The 21,230-nt window shown below is 29.5% G+C and overlaps 1 protein-coding gene and 1 non-coding gene across 3 annotated transcripts; both read right to left on the bottom strand.

The window, feature by feature from the left end:
• Nucleotides 1-8,767: 8,767 nt before the first annotated feature.
• Nucleotides 8,768-8,894, bottom strand: LOC112998251 (U11 spliceosomal RNA). Its single transcript, XR_003263288.1, has one exon. It is a non-coding gene; the product is annotated as a U11 spliceosomal RNA (small nuclear RNA).
• Nucleotides 8,768-21,025, bottom strand: LOC100797938 (actin-related protein 9). Of its 2 annotated transcripts, none has more exons than XM_006589233.4 (20): nt 20,813-21,025; nt 20,662-20,734; nt 20,440-20,549; nt 20,285-20,344; nt 20,130-20,195; nt 19,562-19,664; nt 17,991-18,151; nt 16,982-17,102; nt 16,781-16,845; nt 16,036-16,125; nt 14,659-14,709; nt 13,607-13,738; nt 12,276-12,365; nt 12,111-12,181; nt 11,822-12,021; nt 11,701-11,744; nt 11,566-11,615; nt 10,836-10,881; nt 10,210-10,260; nt 8,768-9,468 (listed from the first exon to the last, which is right to left on the bottom strand). In XM_006589233.4, the coding sequence occupies exons 1-20, from the start codon at nt 20,813-20,815 to the stop codon at nt 9,325-9,327; spliced, it is 1,731 nt and encodes a 576-aa protein (XP_006589296.3). In that variant the 5' UTR covers nt 20,816-21,025; the 3' UTR covers nt 8,768-9,324. The 2 variants fall into 2 exon arrangements, with proteins under 2 accessions (XP_006589296.3, XP_003535445.3); XM_003535397.5 differs by having other exon boundaries at nt 17,991-18,196; nt 20,813-21,024.
• Nucleotides 21,026-21,230: the final 205 nt, after the last annotated feature.

Below are 21,230 nucleotides of genomic sequence, written 5' to 3'. Positions count from 1 at the left end.
TAAATGTTTTTATAAATTAGGATATTATTGATTGCTTTCTAATTTTAGCTTCATTATTTAATGGGTTTACTAAGTAAAATTAGAAGAAAAAATAAATAAATGTTAAATGATTTAATAAATGTAGTTACTTATATTGAAATTTAAAAAGGTAAATAGGTAATGTTGTTTTTAATTTTTACTATATGAAATTATTTTATTTGAGTTGTGTTGGACAAAATTATAATAAATGAGTATCAATACTATGTCAACTAGAAAATAACTTTTGAGACAAAAGTAGTTTTACAAAAAGATCATCACATGCACAACACAAAAGGATAGGATTTTGAGTTTAAGTTTTATAAATTAACATTAAGGAAAAAATAAATAAAGTACATGTGTTGATAAAAACAAATATTGAATATATAACTTTTTAATTTAAAGTAAAAAGATTTTTCTTAAAGGTTTACTTTAGGTCAACAAAAAATAGTTATTAATTATATGATTAATTAAGTTTTTAGTCCTTCAATTTTTTTAAAGTTCTAATTTTTAGTCCCTCCAAATTTATAATAATTTTTAGTCCTCCATTAATTTTTTGTAAATATTTTTAGTCCCTCATTTTTTTAATCTATTTTGTGTCCTTCATTTATTTTATTGCTCAAATTAGTTAAAAATATATAAAAATAAGGGATTAAAAATGAACAAACACAAGGACTAAACTTGAGCAATAAAAATAAATAAGGAACTAAAATTGGAAAAAAATGAGATTAAAAACGCTGATAAAAATTAACTAATGAATAAAATTTGTTTTAAAAAACTTTTAAAGGACTAAAAATTAGAATCTTAGAAAATTGAGGGTAAAACCTTGATCAACCCTTAATTATATCAATATATACCTTGTACCTATAACGTGGAAAAACAAATTTCACAACTATACACGCTCTTATTGTATTTTTCCATTTAACTGACTTGAAATGCTTGCAAATCATAAAAAAAAAAAACACACATGTACAATAATATATGTGGAAGGATCCTTATAATTGTTATGCTCTAGGTTGATGAGTGTGAGAGGAGGTGTGGTGATGGGGCATGTTGAAGTTCTATATCGAATAACTGTCGAGATAAACTATATAAGTGGAGAGTAATCCTCACTTTACAAGCTGAGTTTGTAGGGTTGAGCTAAACTCATGAAAACCTACTTTTTGACATGGTTGATGAGAGTGAGGGGAGGTGTGGAAGGATCCCTATGATTGTCACGTCTAGTGTCGAGATAAACTATATAAGTGAGGAGTAATTCTCACTTTATAAACTATCTTTGTAAGACAACATTACGTGATAATTTGTTTCGACTAAAGGATTTCTTATATTTTGACATTTACAACCACCTTGGTTAATTATTGATGTGAGACTAATTTGTTTCACATAATTACTTAATCACTAGCCCCACATTCAGAGTAAATTAAGTTCGTTGTAAATGTTGAAATATAAAATAGATTTATATTAAGTGCATAATTATGAAATTGTTTTTGAAATATTTAAAATAGGTTAAATTACTCATTTGGTCACTGTAATTTTACGATTTGTACATTTTAGTGTTTGAAAGTGGTTTTCTTAATTTCTATAGTTTATATTTTAATTCTCTTTTAGTCCTTATAGTTTAAAAGTGATATTTTTAGTACTTATAGTTTATTTTTTAATTCTCTTTTAGTTCCTATAGTTTGAAAATGATCTTTTTAGTCTATATAATTAGTATTTTAATTATCTTTTAGTTCTTACTAAAAAAAATATAAAAATAATTAGTTACAAATCAGTTATAAATTATCAACTATTTTTTATTATAAATTATCTTGTGATAAATTAGTTACGAATTATTTGCTAATATTTTTGTAGTTAATTATAATTGATAATATTACTTATATTTTTGATGGTGAGGACTAAAAAAGAATTAAAATATAAAATATAGGAATTAAAAAGATCACTTTTAAACTATAAAGATTAAAAGAGAATTCAAATGGAAATAATCAGGACTAAAAAAAATTATTTTCAAACTACAAGAATTAAAAGAAAATTAAAATGTAAATTATAGAGACTAAAAAACCATTTTAAAACTATAGAAATTAAATGGTATAAATAATGAAACTATAAAAACTAAATAAGTAATTATACCTTAAAAATATTACTTTGTCAATCAAAATCCAGTCAAATGTATTTTCATATATGGATGTGAATTTATTTAATAGATATAGTTCGATTGGTAGTACATGTTAAATTATAGGAAAAAGTTCTAAGTTTAATTATCACAATAATACATTATTGAAAGAAACAATAAACTTTAAGTATTTAAATATGACTAAGTTTTAGATTAAGAATTAATCTCTTAATGCATTCAAATGTTTAAAACTTGTAAAAATACGTTAGGGGTTTTATTGGAAAAAAAAAACTATAATTACATGGATTAAAAAAAATATAGATCCGAATTTCATTTTGAATTAAGCGGAGTGAGATTTATATCCTTAATGCAGCGCATCTATTAAAAAGAAAAAATAACAACAAAACTTATAATACTAGTGACCTTATAAAAAGGGTGACGGTTGTTTGTTGATTTCAATAAACACATATGGAAAGGCAAAGGCAAAGGCAAGCCGAGTGATAGGTGCAGCAAAAGTAGATCAGAGTCAAAGGTTGAATGATAGGCACCAGAGAGAATAATAAGTAATACTAGTATCATGATATTATTATAATCTAAGACATGACAGACCTAGAGGGAAAGATAGATTGAGAAAATTTGACGATAATGCATATTTTTTGTTTGTTTTGTTTTGACGTTTTTCTATTATCATCCATCACACAATAATCCCACTTATTAGGTCCCTCACTCTACGTCACATCACACCACGACTACAAACCAAAACACTCACCCTTTCAAAGTTATTCTAACCGGTCACTTAACTAATCTAGTAATCTTATTATTAATTAATCTATGAAAATTAGCGTCAACAGATTTGAATTTGATTACCATAATTAAATAAGTAAATAAACAAATGACCAAATTTATGATTAAAAAAATGATGGTTTTAAAAGTTATCAGCAATTTTTTTCGGGTATTATTGTTTTATTTGAAAGAAATTAAATCAGTCATATACTTAGTATCTATTTGTATATTGGTGTTATAAAATTAATTGTTGCACTTTTAATAAAATCGCATGTTTCAAAAAAAATTATGACTAAAATTAGTTTTATAATGCATCTTAATTGCATTCAACAAATCAAAGTTAATTTTATTATATTTTAAAACGATGAACCCTTATTTTGTAGGTAAAAGTTATTCAACATCCTTTGAGTAAAGAGAACAATAACATCATCCACCACCACAAATATGATAAAATTTTCTTGTTCTTTTTTTTTTTTTTTGTGACAAAGGTGTGAAAACTTAGGAAAGAAGAAAGGGTGATGAGAATTTTTAGAATATGTGATTTTTTTTATCTTTAGAAATTAAAGATAATATAAGAAGATTTATAATATTATATATTATACTCAAATAATTGAGTTAAATCCTCGTCATTAAAGACACAAATTTATGTTTTTCTTCTAATAAAACGTATTTCACTCTTATTTTATCTAAATTTTGTTGAATAGTTCCAACAAAAATCATAAGCTCCAATTGGCTTAAACAAGACCTAAATTATATTAGTTTTGTAACATAATATCTTGATTTCATTAGGGAAGAATAAATTTTTTATTGATAAATATTAACAATTAATATGTTATATAAGTGAAAAGATTCAAATTCATAATCTTCTTATCATTTCAATCCCTATGTCCCTTTCTCAACCGACAAATCATCTTGTGACTTCATGATATAATATTAATTTCCTCTATCTTAGTGGTTTCAAAACAGTTTTAGTCATTTAATTTTCCATCTTTAGATTTTTTAGTGTAAATATACTACTTTTCGTTTTCAATAATAAAAGCTATCTCCCAAGAATTTTGTGTAAAATTCAAGTGTAAAATATTTGGCAATTGATCCAATATATTTATTAGTATAATTATCAAGCTAATAAAGGATTCAAACCTTTACATTTTACATACATTTTGAAATTTTATTAAAACTCGAATTTATCATGTGCATTACATAGGACACTTTTATATAATTAAAATTTATAACAAATTATATATTTTGTGTATTTTAAACGAATTTTTTCCACCTAGAATTACATAATATACTAGTAGTTGAATTTGACTTTGTGTATAACATTATCTAATTAGGCTGTTGGATAAATGATAAACTATGATTGTATGAATAAGTCTAGAAGAGAAGAAATATGGATTAAAGGTTTTGAAGACATTTGTTAGAAGTTGGAAACTGTAAAAGTGATATTAGCAAGTAAGAGTAACCACTAACCACCGGCTCTTTGACTCATGAAAGCGATGCCATCGCCGTCGCTGTTGCATTCCCTGTCAGGATTTAATCGCTAAACCTAACTCTGAATCCAATGGTCACAAATCTCTTTCAATCCCACGGCTAAAGGGTAGGTAACGTGGTCAATTCTAAAATCAGATCCCACAATACCCACGTGGCACTCTCTTATTGCGTTTGACAAACAAATAGGATGCACTTTTATCCTCAAGTCGATTGACGATTAAACATATATACTTGTAATTCGTCTCCATGTAAGCAATTGGATAGGATCATGGCTATCATTTGGGTGAATAAATTTATTCATTTGGGTGTTATATGTTTTATTTTATTAATAATAACAGATATAAGTTAATGGTATAATATATTTCACATTCTTTAAAAATTAAATTTATATTTTCATTACATATTTATCAACTAGTTACACATAAAAGACAAAAATAACTGGTTAACATATATATACTAACAAATGTGGTTGTATTGAGCAATTTACATGAGCAGCTCTAGTTTTAAATTATACATAAATTTTTTTTCTTTTATTCTTACACTCATCTCTCTTTATATTTGAAAATATTACTTTAACATTTTTATATGTTTGAAAAATATTATACAAACATGGCTCATGTATTACACTAATACTCCTACAAGAGTAGTGACTATAATGATTAAAAATAATAATTAGGTAATTATATGAAATCTTAGGAGAAATATTAAAAATATTTAGTTTTAATTGCTTAAATCATGAATATAAAAATTTGTTCCCCACAAATATTTAATTGCATATTTGATCTCAACATTTTTAAACATTAAATTGTAATTTTAGTTCCTATAATTTTAAATCTGTAGTTTTGATCTTTATATTTTTAAAATCAAGACATTTAGATTCTGTATTTTTTTAAAATAAAATTTTTTGACGCTTATGTGAAAAAATATTAAATAAAGTGAGAATAAAATAAATGTCTTAATAGGAATTAAACTTATAATCCATTATTCATGAAAAAATCAATAAATCATTAAAACATTTGTTTTATTTAGTTAACTGCTTCAACATTACTTTTTATCTATCATTAATCAAGAGTCATTTTTTTCTTCAAATTATCAAAATTTATAAATTAAAAAAGTATTTAATATATAAAGCTTTTTAATTTTATTTTATATCATTTTATATGTTTTTATTTGATTAAAATATAATTTTGGTACCCCTATTCTCTCAAATTTGTATTTTTAGTCCCCCCGCTTTTTAACTGAGACATTTCATCATTCACTTTTAAAAAATTTGTGATTTTTGTCTTCCATTTTTTATTTGAGACATTTCACCATCCACTTAAAAAAATTCTATAATTTGAGTTCCTGATTTCAAAAGTTGATTTATGTACTCGATAAATATTGATGAATAACTATTTTTTTACTATATACATAACAAATGTTTTTTTAATTATTTAATTACTAATAATTTTAATTTATAAAAAAAGAAATAAAAAGTACAGAGTTAACAAATTTCAAATTGATCAAGGGGACTAAAATCATAGATTTTTTTAAAGTGGGGAACATAATGTTTCAATTAAAAAATAAGGAGATTAAAATTACGGATTTGTTAAAAGTGGAAGACAAAATGTCTATATTTAAAAATATGGGAATTAAAATCACAGATTTGGAAAAATAGGAAGACAAAAATTACAATTTAGCCTTTTTATTTTGAATGATTTACATAGTTTTATTTTTATTTTACCAATTTATAATGAAATTTTATAAATTAATATGTAACAATTTTCATTGTTTTTTAAATTGATTTTAATATACAAATTATTTTTACTCTAATTATTTAAGTATAATTAAAAATATTTTTATATTTTTTAATTTATAAATTTTTATAATTTTTATAAAATTAATACCTCTTGACTAAGCAAGTGTTTTATTGTCCTATCAATGAATAAAATTACATAAATCATCTGTTGGAAGGCCAATTTTTTTTTTTAAAATAAGAAAACTAAATATGTTAATTTAAAAATAAAAAAATTAAAATTATGGATTTAAAATTATAAGAAAACTAAAATTAGAACTTAACCTTTTAAAAATTGAGCAATTTTATTCCACCATTAATTGGCTATTCAAAACAAAATAAAAAGTATTGATGTGGCTGTGATTGATAACACGTCCGACTAATTTATGCACGTATTAAATTAATAATATTTAAAAAATGTTTTAAAACATTATTTCTTTCAAATAATTATTTTTCCAATTTTAAAATATATTAAACTATTTTTTAATATTATTAATTTCTATGTATATAAATTAGTCATACATGTTATCGATCACAATCACATCAACATTTTCTATCTAATTTTGGATGGTAAACCAACAATAAACTAAAATGGTTAAATTTTAAAAAAGTTGAAGACAAAATATGCAGTTAAATTTTTATAGAGATAAAAAAAATTACACATTTGTAATACTATAAGGACCAAAAGTAGGTTTAAGTCTATTTTAATCAATAAAAGTATTATTTTTATGATAAGAATGAATTTAAATATTAAAATATATACATTTTAAATATCTTATCTAGATAAAATAAAATAAATTTAAATGATAAAAAATATTTTATGAATGAATTACAGATATCTCATTGTGTAAATTAAAAAATAAAAACCTCATTTAATTAAATACTTCTTTTTATAATAAATATGACCTGAAGGTTTATTCTTTGATTGAATGACTAATTAAGAAAAGAGAGAAGGTTTTTTTTTTTTTTTGTTTACTGGAGATTGGAGAGAAGGTTTATTCTTTGATTGAATGACTAATTAAAAAAATGAAACAAAATTTCAGAAGACGTGTTATGAAATAAATTCAATTACATGAAAAAAAAATGTATAGAGATTATTTCACTTTTAAGGATAAGAGCTCAAAATGTAAAATTAAATTATTACTTTATGTTTATACACTTTTTATTGTCTTCTTATAATTGATTTTATTTTTATATTTACATTATAATTTTCTTACTTCATAATAATAAGAAAATATGTGACTTGGAGACCCAACATATATTTTTCTTTTTTTATAGCCAGCATGTCATAGCATGCTCCTTTGAGCCTTGTGGAAACTTGTACTACTAAACTTTGAAATAGAGTATTTTTCCCTCCCATAATCTCTGAGGTTATCACAAGAAAAATTAAGATAATTAATCTTTGAAAACTTAATCGAAAAAAAGGACCTTTTTTCTAGATGTGGGACCTTCCACACAAGTAGTGTGTTAGAGATCAAACCCGTGAAGTAAAGTGATAAACAAATACACAATATTTGACTACAAGAGAAAGAAAGCACTGTAGTTGTTGATTGAGCAAGCAATGTTAACCAAAGCAACATGAATAATCAAAAGGGGCCACCAATGTTGTTTGATAGGAAAACAATAAAAAATGGAAACTACTGTTTATGCCCACAAAGGAATCAGCACTGTTTGGCAAATATGAGAAGACCACGTGGATAATCTTTGAATTTGAACAATCTAAGTCAATTTAGAATATTTTAACTATATGAATTATGAGGTCGGCTGCACTGTATGGCACTTGATTTTGATAACAAGGGAAGAAGAATAGTTCAAGACAATGGATCAAGCATTAGCAATAACAAATCTTGATGATGATTCTTCAAACAGTAATTGTTTCCTTTCTGGTCATATTGTGAATTTGTAATCATTGCTTCCAGAACAACTACACAATTCCACCATATGGCTTCTAGAAATTCATTACTAAAGGATATATAAATAGATCAAATTAAAATACAAGATACTTGCATGCTTTGCTATTTTGACTGTGAACTCATACTGAATGCATTTCAATTTCCATGCATAGCTTTTTAAACTGAAAACTCGTATTCATTCTAAGGATCAACCCGAACCAATTAATTTCCTTATTGGAAACTGTTAGCACGAAAAGGCATTTTTTTTTTCAATTTTCCTATATTTTATCTTCTTTTAGCTATTATATCTTTGAAATATAAATATAAAAAATTATATTATGTTCTTTATATATTTATGGTCAATTTTCCAACTAAATAAAATGTATTTTTTTCAACTTAAGTGACCACTTCCATTTTCTCTCTCTAAATTATATATTTACACATCTTAATACTTATAATACTCTTATTATTATATTATAATAACATAATCATATATAATTGTGTATTATTTAATAAAAATATTTTATTTTTAATTTACTTAATATACTCTAAATAGTTTCTCTTCCGTCTCCATCCACTCTATTCTCCAACTTACTCATTTATTTACAAAATAATACTAATATTTATTTTAAAATAAAAAATAACAAATACACAAATTATTGAAATATATGAAGGAAGAAAAAAAATAAACGTTGAAATATATGTAGGGTCGGCTATGCGAGCCAACCCTTTTGGTTTCCATAAATTGTGTCAGCCATATGTCTTGATAGCCATACAGCATTCACCAATCGAGGGTGAACGTGGCATAATTAGCCAACTGACCCTTTTTAAATGTTAAGGATGAGTATCCAGCTTTATTTATAAGGACTACTTTCTATTTCTTTTGCCTGACCTTCCCGATGTGGGATTCTGATACAGTTTCAACTGCATGCAGGATGGGCGTTTAGCATCATAATATTTTGCCTTCACTTTTGAAAGGCAAAAAGCTTGAAACTTAACATAAAATACTATTTACAGATCTCATTATTCTCGTTGTCAGGAACAAATAATCTCAGTTTCAAGATGATCTGACATACATAGATAGAAATTAAGATCCCAAACAATGGTTTAAACCCATTTGAATTGACTATGTCCTATGGCCTAAAAAAAATAGCTGGAAATTATGGAATTGTAATCCATGTAATTAGCACTCAAATAGCCTTCAAACATTCTTTACATCTTTTTTTCCCCTGATTCCATTGTAGTGTCTCATCAGCCTTTCAAGAATTCATATAACACATAGCTTGAGCCTGAAGATAATATGAATCCTTGTATTTTCTGTTACTTCCAACGTGGACCCCATTGTGAATCCAGTCCTCCCGACTTATCCATGCATCCCTGCCTAAATCAAGGACACCAAGAATCTGCAAAGGCATATCAGCCATGTTAAGACAGCAAAAACTAATGATATATTAGACAATGACATTATATATGATCAAGTTCCAAACAGGGAGGTCTAAAATTTTAAAACAAAATATCTGACCACTAACTACCAACCCTCACATTTAACATCTTAATTAATATCTGACTTTGCACAACAATGCTACCGCCATCCCATCCCAACCCAAGTACTACCTTGATGCACAGCAATCTGCTTTTGCAATCAACAAATTGACAATGATCTAAAGTAACATCTCAGTGGACCCACAATTGTGGAACTTGTGCACCAAAATTTTCAATATTAAAGGTCCAAATCCCACAAATGAAAATCAACTGGAACAGTAGACCTGAATCTGAAATTGATTGATAATTTTTATTTAAAAAATAATGATGATTTACATTATAAAACAATAAACAACTACTAAAACATGTTATTTGTTGGGCTTTGGCTAAACTCGCCCTCTGTTTCCCTCTCAACCTTAAATTCATGAATTTTAAGACTTTGAAAGCTGAATAATTAACAATATTATTTTCCCAATAATTTAAGACATCATATTTTCCACCAAGTTCATGAAAGAAGAATCAACATTAACATCCAGAATGCGATGAACATATATTTCTCAATCAGAATTGAAAACATATAGTGACAATAAGAACCATTTAATAACCAACAAGAAGAAATTCATGAAGAAGTCAAGCATGATAGTCACAAGTATTCAACATACCGCCCCACCCTTCCAAGACACAAACGTCGGATTTGCCCTTGATTGTAGAACCTTAAGAGCCATGCACAAAAGGTAGTACATAAAATCAGAGTCAAAAGTAATTAACAAGAAAACAAAAAAAAAAAGTAGGTTAAAAGCTATTACTTTCACGTAAAAATGTGCAAAAAAAAACTTACAATTCAATGGTTTGACCTTGGTTGAATAGTGGCCAAACCACAATAATTAAATACTGGCTTAAACATGCTTCTAGTTCCTAAAATAAATTTGTTTTATGCTTTTAGTCTCTAAAAAATATATTTGTTAAATTAAAAATAAAAAAGGTTTACCACCAATTTCACTAGTTTTAGACTGGTTTGGCCAATTTTTTACTGGTTCTTTGCTGGGTTGAATGAACTGGACACCTGACTAGTTCACTTCTTTTTCCGATCAAAGCCACTAGTTCAGTCCATTTTTTTTTTTTTATCTTTTATCAATGTTTGTGGATGAATTTATTCACACCACATTACAACAATTATATGGTGCGCTAATGGCCGGCAATGCCACTGGGAGCAGATTTGCACACATCTATAATTTTTAAGTACAAATGGTTAAAAAATAATCATTAGATTGTAGGATATGAAACTAACCTCCACTGTATCAATTGCTTCATTTGGAGGAATGGCATGTAAAACTCTGAGACACAAAAGAATAGTGGATTCATCCATCAGTTTAATATCATGACATAATTAACAGAATCATTCATTACACTATGGTGTTGAAATTCAACATGAAAAATAGAACAAATTAAAACAGGATGAGGAAAAACAAAAAAGCATAAATGATGGGCACTGCTAACTGTACAGTTCTTTTAGAGAAAAAGTAAGGAAAAATGGGATAATGTCAGACAGGATGAAGGAAAGAAAAAATAGATTACGAAGAAGACAAATCTAACATTAAAGTTATAAATAATAAAGAAAGAAAACAAGAAAATTTACATTAATGTTGAAGTCAAAACTTCAGGTCATTAAATGAGATTATGTTTACATGCCAATATGTAACATAATTATGGACAGAATTTATTGATCTACTTAATACATCTACAATGCCACACTAACAAGTAACAAGGATGCTGGTGATTTCAGTTTCTTTTTTGGTCTTTTGGGTACAAAGTGGGGGGGGGGGGGGGGGGGGTGAGGATTTTAAGGTCAGGGCCAACAGATGACCTACAAATGAATAAGCACTACTAAGAATTAAACCCAAGATCTTCTTATCAATGTAGTTTGATCCCATCAACTAATTTTTCTTTTCTTTAATATGAAACAATACATGAATTATCATTGCAAATATATGATAAGGTGAATCAAAATTGAAACAAACCTTTCTTCTACTGCTGCAATTAAGCCACTTGTCAAAGCCACCCCGCCAGTCTATTCCAGAAAAATGAGTCAATTCCTTCCGATCAACATGTAATATTAAGATAATTATACACCAAGCTCAACATGTAAAACTCACCAATTGTATGCTACAAAATAATTTTCTCTGGATGTCTATGCGACCTGTGAATACAGAACCAAGCAGTTAAACAAGGCTTCAAATTTATGCGTATAGAATGAAAAAAAAAGGACATAATTACCAGTTGAGAGAATGCAGTTAGTAATAGCCTCTGCAAGGCCGACTTTCTCTTCTTTTTTTGGCTTAGTTGAAAAAACTGGATAGCTTTCCCACATTGGTAATCCTCCATTAACATTGGGATAGAAAGTATCTGACATGTCAGCCCTCCGGGAAAAGTCAATATGCCATGTATCTTCAAGCATATCCTCGTAGTCATGAAACCTAGAAGGGGAAACCACTAGAATTGTGTAAACATATAATTGTTCAAAAACATGCTTACAGCACAGAAAGTAATTCATGAATCCACTAACCAAGTACGAGGAGGAGGAGGATACGCATCAGGAGTTAAAAGCATTGGACAGAACAATCCCATAGGAGGAACCTGTGGAATAATCATCATCACTTTCCAGTCATATAGCATTGTTCAAAGGAAAAATGTGAGGGCAAATGAAGAAAATTCAACAGAGGATACATACATTAAGAGCACTAAGCCTTGTCTTGTGAGGTCCAGCTGGCACTTTGTTCTCATATGAATGAACTACTGCAACAGCATCAAATTCCCCCTCCTATACACAGGACACTAGATAATTAAAAAATGAATCCAAGTTTGGAAGCAAGCGAAATCTTAAGAGGAGCAGCAGCACTAGCTTTATATGATGAGATGCATATTGAAAGTCATGACTCATGAGACACGTCCAATGTTTTGGCTTATTTGTACATTAAAGGGTGGTTATAAAGAATATAAAAACATTAAAGGGCAGGCAAACTCATTTGGAAAAAATAAAACTTAAAGAGACAAAAAAATAAAAAACAAATAAATTGAAGCAGAAATTATGTTACAATTTTTAATATTTACATCATTTTAAACATTATAAGTTAGCTTTTCTTCAAATTTTATTGTGTAATTTTTCAAAACTTTTGAAATTTTTATTTTGAAAATTTACCAAGTAATATTTTAAAGTCACCACAAACCCAAAGTGTACAGACTATGTAGACCCTCCACATAAAATATAATTGATAAGTATTGTGCACTGGTACTTACATCAAAGAGTATTGCATGCTAGGAGGTATTTGGTCCAGCTTTTTTTTGGTTACTTAGAAGAGATTTAAAAAATAAAATAAGAGTTAGAAAAAGACTCTAAGAAAGTCAAATATTCAATTAATGAACCCCGAATCTTGACTCTTACATAATCCTTGACAGTTTTCATTCTTTTAGCTTAAAAGAGATGGACTGAAGAGAGAGAGAAGAGAAACCAACTTTTTTGGGAAACCTTTTTCACCCAACATTTTTTAAAACCTTTTTTCCTTTTTCTTCAAGCTGAAGCTATGTGTTATATGAATTCTTGAAATAATGATTATACTCTACAACAAAAACAAATAAAAAAAAAAGTGTTAAGAATGACTGAAATAGGCTCACTAGTCACTGTTACTAACGTTTTTTGTAGGCAATAGGACAAAATCTATTCAAATGGATTTAAACAGTTGTTTGGAATCTGAATTTAGATATTTGTATACAAAAAATCACCTTCAAACTGTAAGATTATTTGTTCCCAATGATGAGTGGAAAGGAATGAAATTTGTAAATAGTACTTTAAAAAATTTCCTTGTTCATGATATTTAGAAACAAGATAAACATATCTACAGGGGCACAAATGTGCTGCAACTAATTTACAAATTAAAAAATCCAGTTTGCACTCAATAAGTTTGAGTTCTAAATTACTCAGGGAGATGTCTGCAAACTCAGTAACAGGATGCAAGCAAAATAAAGTAGTGTTTCAACAAAATGAGATAAAGTAGTAGAACTCACCTTGACTTCACAGTATGTCTCTTTCAGTTGATTTAACACTAACAGATCTATAGGCTTTCCGAAAACATCTGAGTGAATTGGTGGCCAAGTTTGGCGCTGTCTTTGGGTCCAGAGAAAGGCCCTTGATATATCCTGAAAGTATGAAGTCGTTATTTAAATAATGACATCAAATAGTACCACAAAATTTGGAACACAGAAAATATGGTCAGCTACATAATTCGAAGAACTATAATATGAAAATCTTGATACAAAGAAACAAATTGAAAATGCCAAAATGGCAACATATTACATAATGGAGAATCAGTACACATTGATAAGCACAATTTTCTTTAATTACATGGGGCACGGGATTTAGAGGGTGTGCTACTGAATATTTTTAACAATTGGAATTATACAAGTCAATGTTAGGTAAGTGGTTCTTTGACTGGGAATACAGATTTGTTGTAAATCAAGTTCTTACACCTGTAAATCTTTCATCCAATGTATAACTCTTAATCATTGTTCAATTTGTTCCCCCACCATTTAGGTCTTTTGGAATGCCTAGGCAAGCTGAAGACTTTTGTTTGAACCAATACTTCATGGAATAAATACTGTTGGAAAGCTTAGTTAATTGCGGTCAACCCTAGCCTACCTTAGTTGTGGCCTCTTTAGGGGTTACCTTAATTGTCACCTCATGGGTGGTGTTTAGTCCCACACTGACTTATATGACTTAAATAGAGCTTAAAAAGTTTGCAGTCCTCACTTTACAAGCCGGTTTTGTGAGGTTGAGTTGTGCTCTAAGACCAAATTCTAAGAAAATACTTTTGTTCTGACCAATATACTACACAGTTAATCCATTTGTTTGGATCAATATAGTTTAGTTTATACATGTCACAAGTCACAGTCACATATGTGAAAAGAAAATGACATAGTTGCTAAACTTGAGTAAAGAAAAAACTTGAGTCAGAAAAACAAAAAACAGGTATATCAAGCATGTCAGTTAGTGCAAATTTTCCAAGTTTTGAATGATTTAAAACATCAGTAATGGGTAGAAGTATGAAACTATTTTGTACCTCACCACCAAAAGGCAAAGTCTTTCCAGTTGAAGGTAGAGCACCTCCATCCTGAGCAACAAGATCAGAATTTAAATGCCAAAATTAGTCACCTGCTGTTTTTACATCAATCTGAACTACCATCATGTATGGAGAGAACTCAATTGAACAGTTAATAAATAGACACAAGCTAATACTTAAAGTTGATATATGTGGTCGATAGCAAAACTATATTCAGAATAATATTACTAGTGGCAAAGTCATAGTAGAAGCTATTTTACCATATTTGTTTTACTGAAGTGGCAAAGTAATTCCAATGACTGGTCAAAAGTTTAAATCATTAAAACAGACATCACAATCAACAATTTATGATTACCATGGCCAACATAAGATTTATAGCAACCTCACATAGTGGGAAAAAATTGTTATTTTTGTTGTTTTATATCTCTAACCATAGTTATTAATCCAAGATAGCAGCATGCAGCCTTATTTGATCCATAGCCAACCCCACCTATGCAGCGTTTGGCCTAACATTTTCTGGGCTAATCTTTTCCTTAAAAGAAGTTGGGCTAAGCACAATTTTACAAAAGCTCTTAAAGATAAAGTAGCTTTTTTTAATGAACAAAATCCCAAAAATAGAGCTTCTATAAAAGCTACTTGGAGGAGCTTCTACTTTTCAGGAGAATGAAAGCCCAGAAAAATGGGGCAAAACACTACCCTAGTGAGAAAAGGTAATCAACACATGAAAGCAACCTAGTGATTGGTTTTAACTAAGTATATGTTTGGTTCTGCGTCTAAGAGACTCTGGCTAGCATTTTTTACTGAAAAATGAAAATAAAAACTAAACAGAGTAGCTTGTCTGTGGACATAAAGACTAAACATGCCTATGAGTTGAATCGACGTATTACCAAACATGCTATCAATTTATCACCAAGAGTGTCATTCGTAGGATTTTAGAAAATTTAAGGCCCACTTTTTAAAAAATAAGTAAATGTTATTTTCCTTACTAATGATGGTACAACAATAACTGAACAAAGTTTTCCACACTACCAAATCTGAAAGTTGAGGGTGGTTACTTCAAAATGAAGTAAAGTTCAGGGAGCACATATACATTTTCTGCTGCCATTAATCTACTACCAGGTGGTGCTGGATAAACATACAGTGATATGTTGATCTACATAGAGCGCTGTCATTAATCTACTTCCAAATTTCTGCTGTTAAGAGTAGTAGATCATAGAACTATTAATCCATAAAGACAAATTTTAGATACATGTTCAGGCAAATGTTACATCATTCAGTTATTCCATCTTCCAAGATATTGTAATAGAAAACTCCAAATTAAGTGTCAAATAAGATATGTTGAATAATAATAATAAAATACATCAAAGTTTCATTTACCTCAATGCATATAAGTGATGTCACCTGAGCACCAATATTCACAACACATGCTGTTGATAATCCATTTCCAAAAACTGCTGCAAGACCTTCCTGGTCAAATTAATACCATATGAAATCTTTAGAAGCTAATTGAGAAATCCTGACAAATAATTCCCTTCTATGTATAAAAAGCCTTCTTGATCAAATGTTTTAGTATTTGATTTCCATCACCCCATTCTATAATTACATTTCATCATCCATCAGGATCATGATCCCTGATGTAGATTAAAGATATAGCAACTGTTGGAGCTCAAAGGATTTGTAAAGCAAGAGCAAAAGGTTTGAGAATAGGAAAATTTGAATAAAGTCTGCGGTAACAACTTCCAACAGTAAGACTCGGTTTCATTTGGAAAATATTAACCAAAACTATGACCGTGAAATCACCCAAATTAAGGGCAAGAACTGCTTTGCTTCACACATATTAGTTCAGTTCCCTCAATTTTCATTACCAACAAACATGCTTGATACCAATCTTGAGGGACTGAACCCACTCCTCGAGAATGAGGCTTTCTAATGATACCAGTATCCATCTATAGTAGTCAAGGGAGTTTGAAATAACCCCAGAAGTAATGTTAAAATATTATCGACAGCAGCAACAAAACAACCATAACCATGATGAGTCAATGATGATGTTCATCATCTCAGATTAATAGTCATTTATACCAGCATTCATCATATAAACTTACAACAGCAAGATAGGTCATACCTGGTGTACCACTGCTGAGCCAAAGCAGAGTTCTCGTAGTACTAAAGATAGAATTTCTTTTATTTCTGCTTGTGGCAAGAACAAAAGCATAAAATGACTATATCAAGAGAGGAAAAATAAGAATTCTAAAAGAACCACAACATGCAAAATAAATAAATGGCAAGTATTTATCACAGTTTAAATGAACTAATTTCGAAATACCACGATTGTCAAATGTTTCTGGCATCACAAGAACAGCAGAATACATATTTCTTTCATTGCGAGGAATGTGCAGTTTCTCTATTAAAATCCAATCCCAAATAGTATGTAGATCGTCAAGTACCTGCAAAATAGGCAAGTGGTAGTGATAAAATGAGAGCTAGAAATAATTCAAAGACACTCAAAATTCTCACTATTTTGCATTATTTCTAAGACATGGTTTATGTTTAGATATACTACATTAGCTAGAAATATGCCCCAACTTCTTATAAGCGTTGGGCAACCCTTCCCCTTGAGCTAGCTTTTGTAGTTAAGTTAAATCTAACCTGTTTCTAATATAGTATCAAAGTCTGTCCAGTCTTTGATGTTAGGCCACCCATAGATGTCTAGTCTGGCAAACTTCACATTCCAAATATTCAATCTTGGGCATGAGGGGGATGTGTTAAGATATTCCACATCAGCTAGGAATATGGCCATAATACTTTGTAAGGCTTGGGCACTCCTCTTCCTTTGTACTAGCTTTTATTTAGGGTTGAGTTATTAGACCCATTTCTAATAGTTTATATAAGCAATTCAAAGGACCCTAAATTACTTGGACAAGCAACCCAAACTTTAGACTCAAGTTATCCGAATCTAGAAAACAAAATAAAAACATATTCCAAGAGGGGATAGATATCCAATGACTAAAACAACTAAACCATAATTTCCCAAATTATTGACGATAAATCTCTAAATCACCAATACAAATGTTAACTCCCAATTCAGTTACATCACAATGGCTACAATTTATTAATTAATAATTAAACATATCATCCAGCACTTCTGCATTATTCTCCATTATGAAGAAAACTTATTGTTTATTTTTTTTAAAAATGCATAACTAACCTAAAAATGCAACAGGCAAAACAAAGAAGCCCATAGGTGATGCTGTGATGGAGGAAAAAGCTATACGGCATCTAGATAAAATTACTAACTTACACCAATAGTATTCTAGTTTGGAAGTGATAAGTACCTGCTGCATGGAATAATGTTGTGAAATGTTCAAGTGTCCTCTGCGGATTGGACGACAAAAACAATACGGTTCAGTTGGGGATATTCTTAATGCTTCCTCACCACAAATGAACTCTTTGAATTTTCTTTCACTTGCATTAGGTTCCTTTGAATCTGTACCTTCTTTTGGATCCAAAAACTCATCAGTCTCATCTTTACTTGAAGTCTCTACAAGTGCCAATTTGTATACAAATCATAACATAGTGCTAATTAATATTAAAATAACACAGCATTTAAGACCAAAGCAAAATTAAATGCCATATCCTCTTAAGTGAATCTACAATGTTTATAATGGATCACAAAGAGCCAAAAAGCTAAACCCGTTCTGTTTGTTCACAGAACAAATAGATTGAACTCAGATTAGAGAGTCAGCACACCCCATTCATATTTATGCAGAACATATTCTTTTTCACAATCAGAAAAAGCCAGATGATCTATAGAACTAGTTGCAATACAGACATTTTTTAGTTTCTTTCTGGGCAACAATAAGTTGAGAAAGATACAGGGAGTGTGGCCGTCTATGCATTTGAAATACACATAGATGGTTCCCTCAAGAGCCTGAACTTGAGAAGACAGCAAAACAAAACAAGTGAGCATCAATTTTTTTTAAAAATAAATCTGACCATCAAGTTAAAATTTGTGAAGAGTTCATGCAGGTTTTCAGCAACTTGTCTAACCATATTCCAACTCCAAGACAGGTGTAGACGTATAGTAAATTAATGATGCATCTTAGAATGTTGAAAATCTGAGGTGCTTAGATACATAATTTCAGGTGAAAATTTTATACCTGTCCTGAATTCCTAAATTCCTGATGACATTTAATGGAAACAAAGCATAAAGAAATGCTCAAATATTGAAATTAATAGCAGGCTTGCACCTCTCCCTTCACTCTGTGATTTGAAATAACAAATAAAGGAACAAGTCCATTGACCAAGACATAAAACTACTAAGAAAAAATACGGAGAACAAATGAGGTTCCAGATCCATAAAATTGTGCAGCTCTAAAACATTTAATTAAATGCATTTCTTACATCTAAATAGGGCACAGTTAATACAGATCTACAGTACAACTGAAGCACCCAACCTAGACTCGGTAAGTTTTGACCAGGAAAAGAACGCATAATGGCTCTTTTTAGGAACACTCAGAAAGCAGCTTATCATTAAAAGATGCCAATATCTTGTTACACCATGGTCCTAATCCAAATAAACAGCTACACCATCACAATAAATTCCTTGCTCATACTCAACAGAATCAGAACCTGTCCCCTTCATTGAAAGAAAGAGGATACCAACCTCTCAATAACCACTAACTCAAGGAGCATACAGGATTAATGTTAGAATCATATAACATAACATATGTGAAAAACCAAATAAGAAAAATAAATCCTCAGCTTAATAAGCTGGTGGGAACCACTTATAAACATTTCAAAAAATTAGTGCACCAAAAGGAAAAAGTATGTGGATTTCTTCTAGTATGATTAGCAAAAGAAAGCATTCCAAAACATCATTTGAGTAGTACCAATTTCCTCTTACCTAATGACACAGATGAATTAGTGGCCTCCTCATAGACATTAGTCCAGGTGAAGGGCAAATCTTTCCTGATAATATGAGGATTGTGTCCATCAACACGTCCCATCTACACATCAAGTTCATTCAAAGTCATGGTATTAATTAAGAAAAAAAGTGACTTACACTTATGCTTTATTGCCATATAGTAATCCTAGAAAAACCAATAACAAGTAACCTTCGTAGAAAAGTGAGAATGCCCAAAAGGGTCAATCAAATTACAATTACTTTAATGAATAATATATTTGTCTGTCAGCATGTTTGTCTTCTGCAGTTCATCACTTATCTTCAACTCAAAATCTTTATCAAATCAAGCACAACAGAATTTCCACAGCTTTCACACTACTTGAAATGCAATGATTTGAAAGGGGAATATTAATCCCATGCTTAAACAGATCCAAAGAAAGTCTAGGCAGGTCCAAACATTATTACAACACAAATTACAGTAACACAACAAACAACAAAAGCAGATCATACAAACAAACAGTTATGAGTTCATTCATTTGAATTGTAACTGAATAAACATTCCACATACCTTACGGGGGAAAGAGTTACTGGGACCTTCTTCGTCCAGAAATGGTATCTTCAATAACGGTGCAATCTTTTTTTTTTTTAAACAAAAGAGGGAAAAAATCAATATTAGCAATCTGTAACATAAAAATTACAGCTTCAAAGTGTGCCATAACTTACAACATCATAAGCTTTTTCCCTATCGATGTGCTGTTGAGTTGTAACTGTACTATTAAGCATCTAAATGCAGAAAAACAAAAACCAACAACAATTAAAGCAACACATACATGCATGCAATGGAGTATAAAATAAAATTGTCAAGTTATCAGAAAAACCTTATCTATAACAGTAAAGTTAGGAATTTGTTCGGTATGGCGAGCAATGCAATGAGGAATATTAAAAGGGGTATCCTGTGAAGCCAAGCCAATCCTAACATTTGCAGAACCTGAGTAATAATGGGTATGGTATCAACAAATTTAGAATACTTAAGTGCTTGGTGTAGATTTTGGGAAGAAGGTGGCCAATGGGCAGTGAACAAAATTGGATTTTTTGCATACCTGGGTTGATAACAACCAGATTGGAGCCTCGTTCTGACATTATTTGAGAAGGAAGCGCAGATTTAAGGTAATCCTGTGACACGAGGACATCCCCAATATGATATGAGAACAAAATTGTCGAAAAGGTAACGGTAAAAGAGAGAAATTGTACCATGGGAAAGAGAGGATGTTGCAGTTGCAGTGAGTAGAGTGACAAAGGTTTAGCAAATTTGGTGTTTTTTTTCCCTTCCTTTTAGCCTTTGTTGTTTTCTCTGCTCTTCAAAATTGAGGAACACTTTCTCTAACAAATTTGTTTGATGAAGGTTCTAGTTCCTAGTTCCTACTCTCCAAGTATCTTCTTCTAAATTAAAAATTATAATTTGCAAATACATCACCGCAAGAAGAGACATAAATCAAGTGGTCGCGCGAGATTTTTGTTTTTTTTGTTTTAAAATAAAAAAATTAAAATGAAATGTGTTTGTTTTGTCAATTTTAAAATGGAGGTAAAATGATTTTTAATTTAATTTTAAAATATTTTCATGTAATTTTTTTTTATAAAAAATTGTAATTATAGTTTTTAGTTTCAAAAA

Source organism: Glycine max, chromosome 10 (genome assembly GCF_000004515.6).
Source record: "Glycine max cultivar Williams 82 chromosome 10, Glycine_max_v4.0, whole genome shotgun sequence".
In the NCBI taxonomy this organism is placed as follows: Eukaryota; Viridiplantae; Streptophyta; class Magnoliopsida; order Fabales; family Fabaceae; genus Glycine; species Glycine max.
This window is presented reverse-complemented; position numbering and strand designations above follow the sequence as displayed.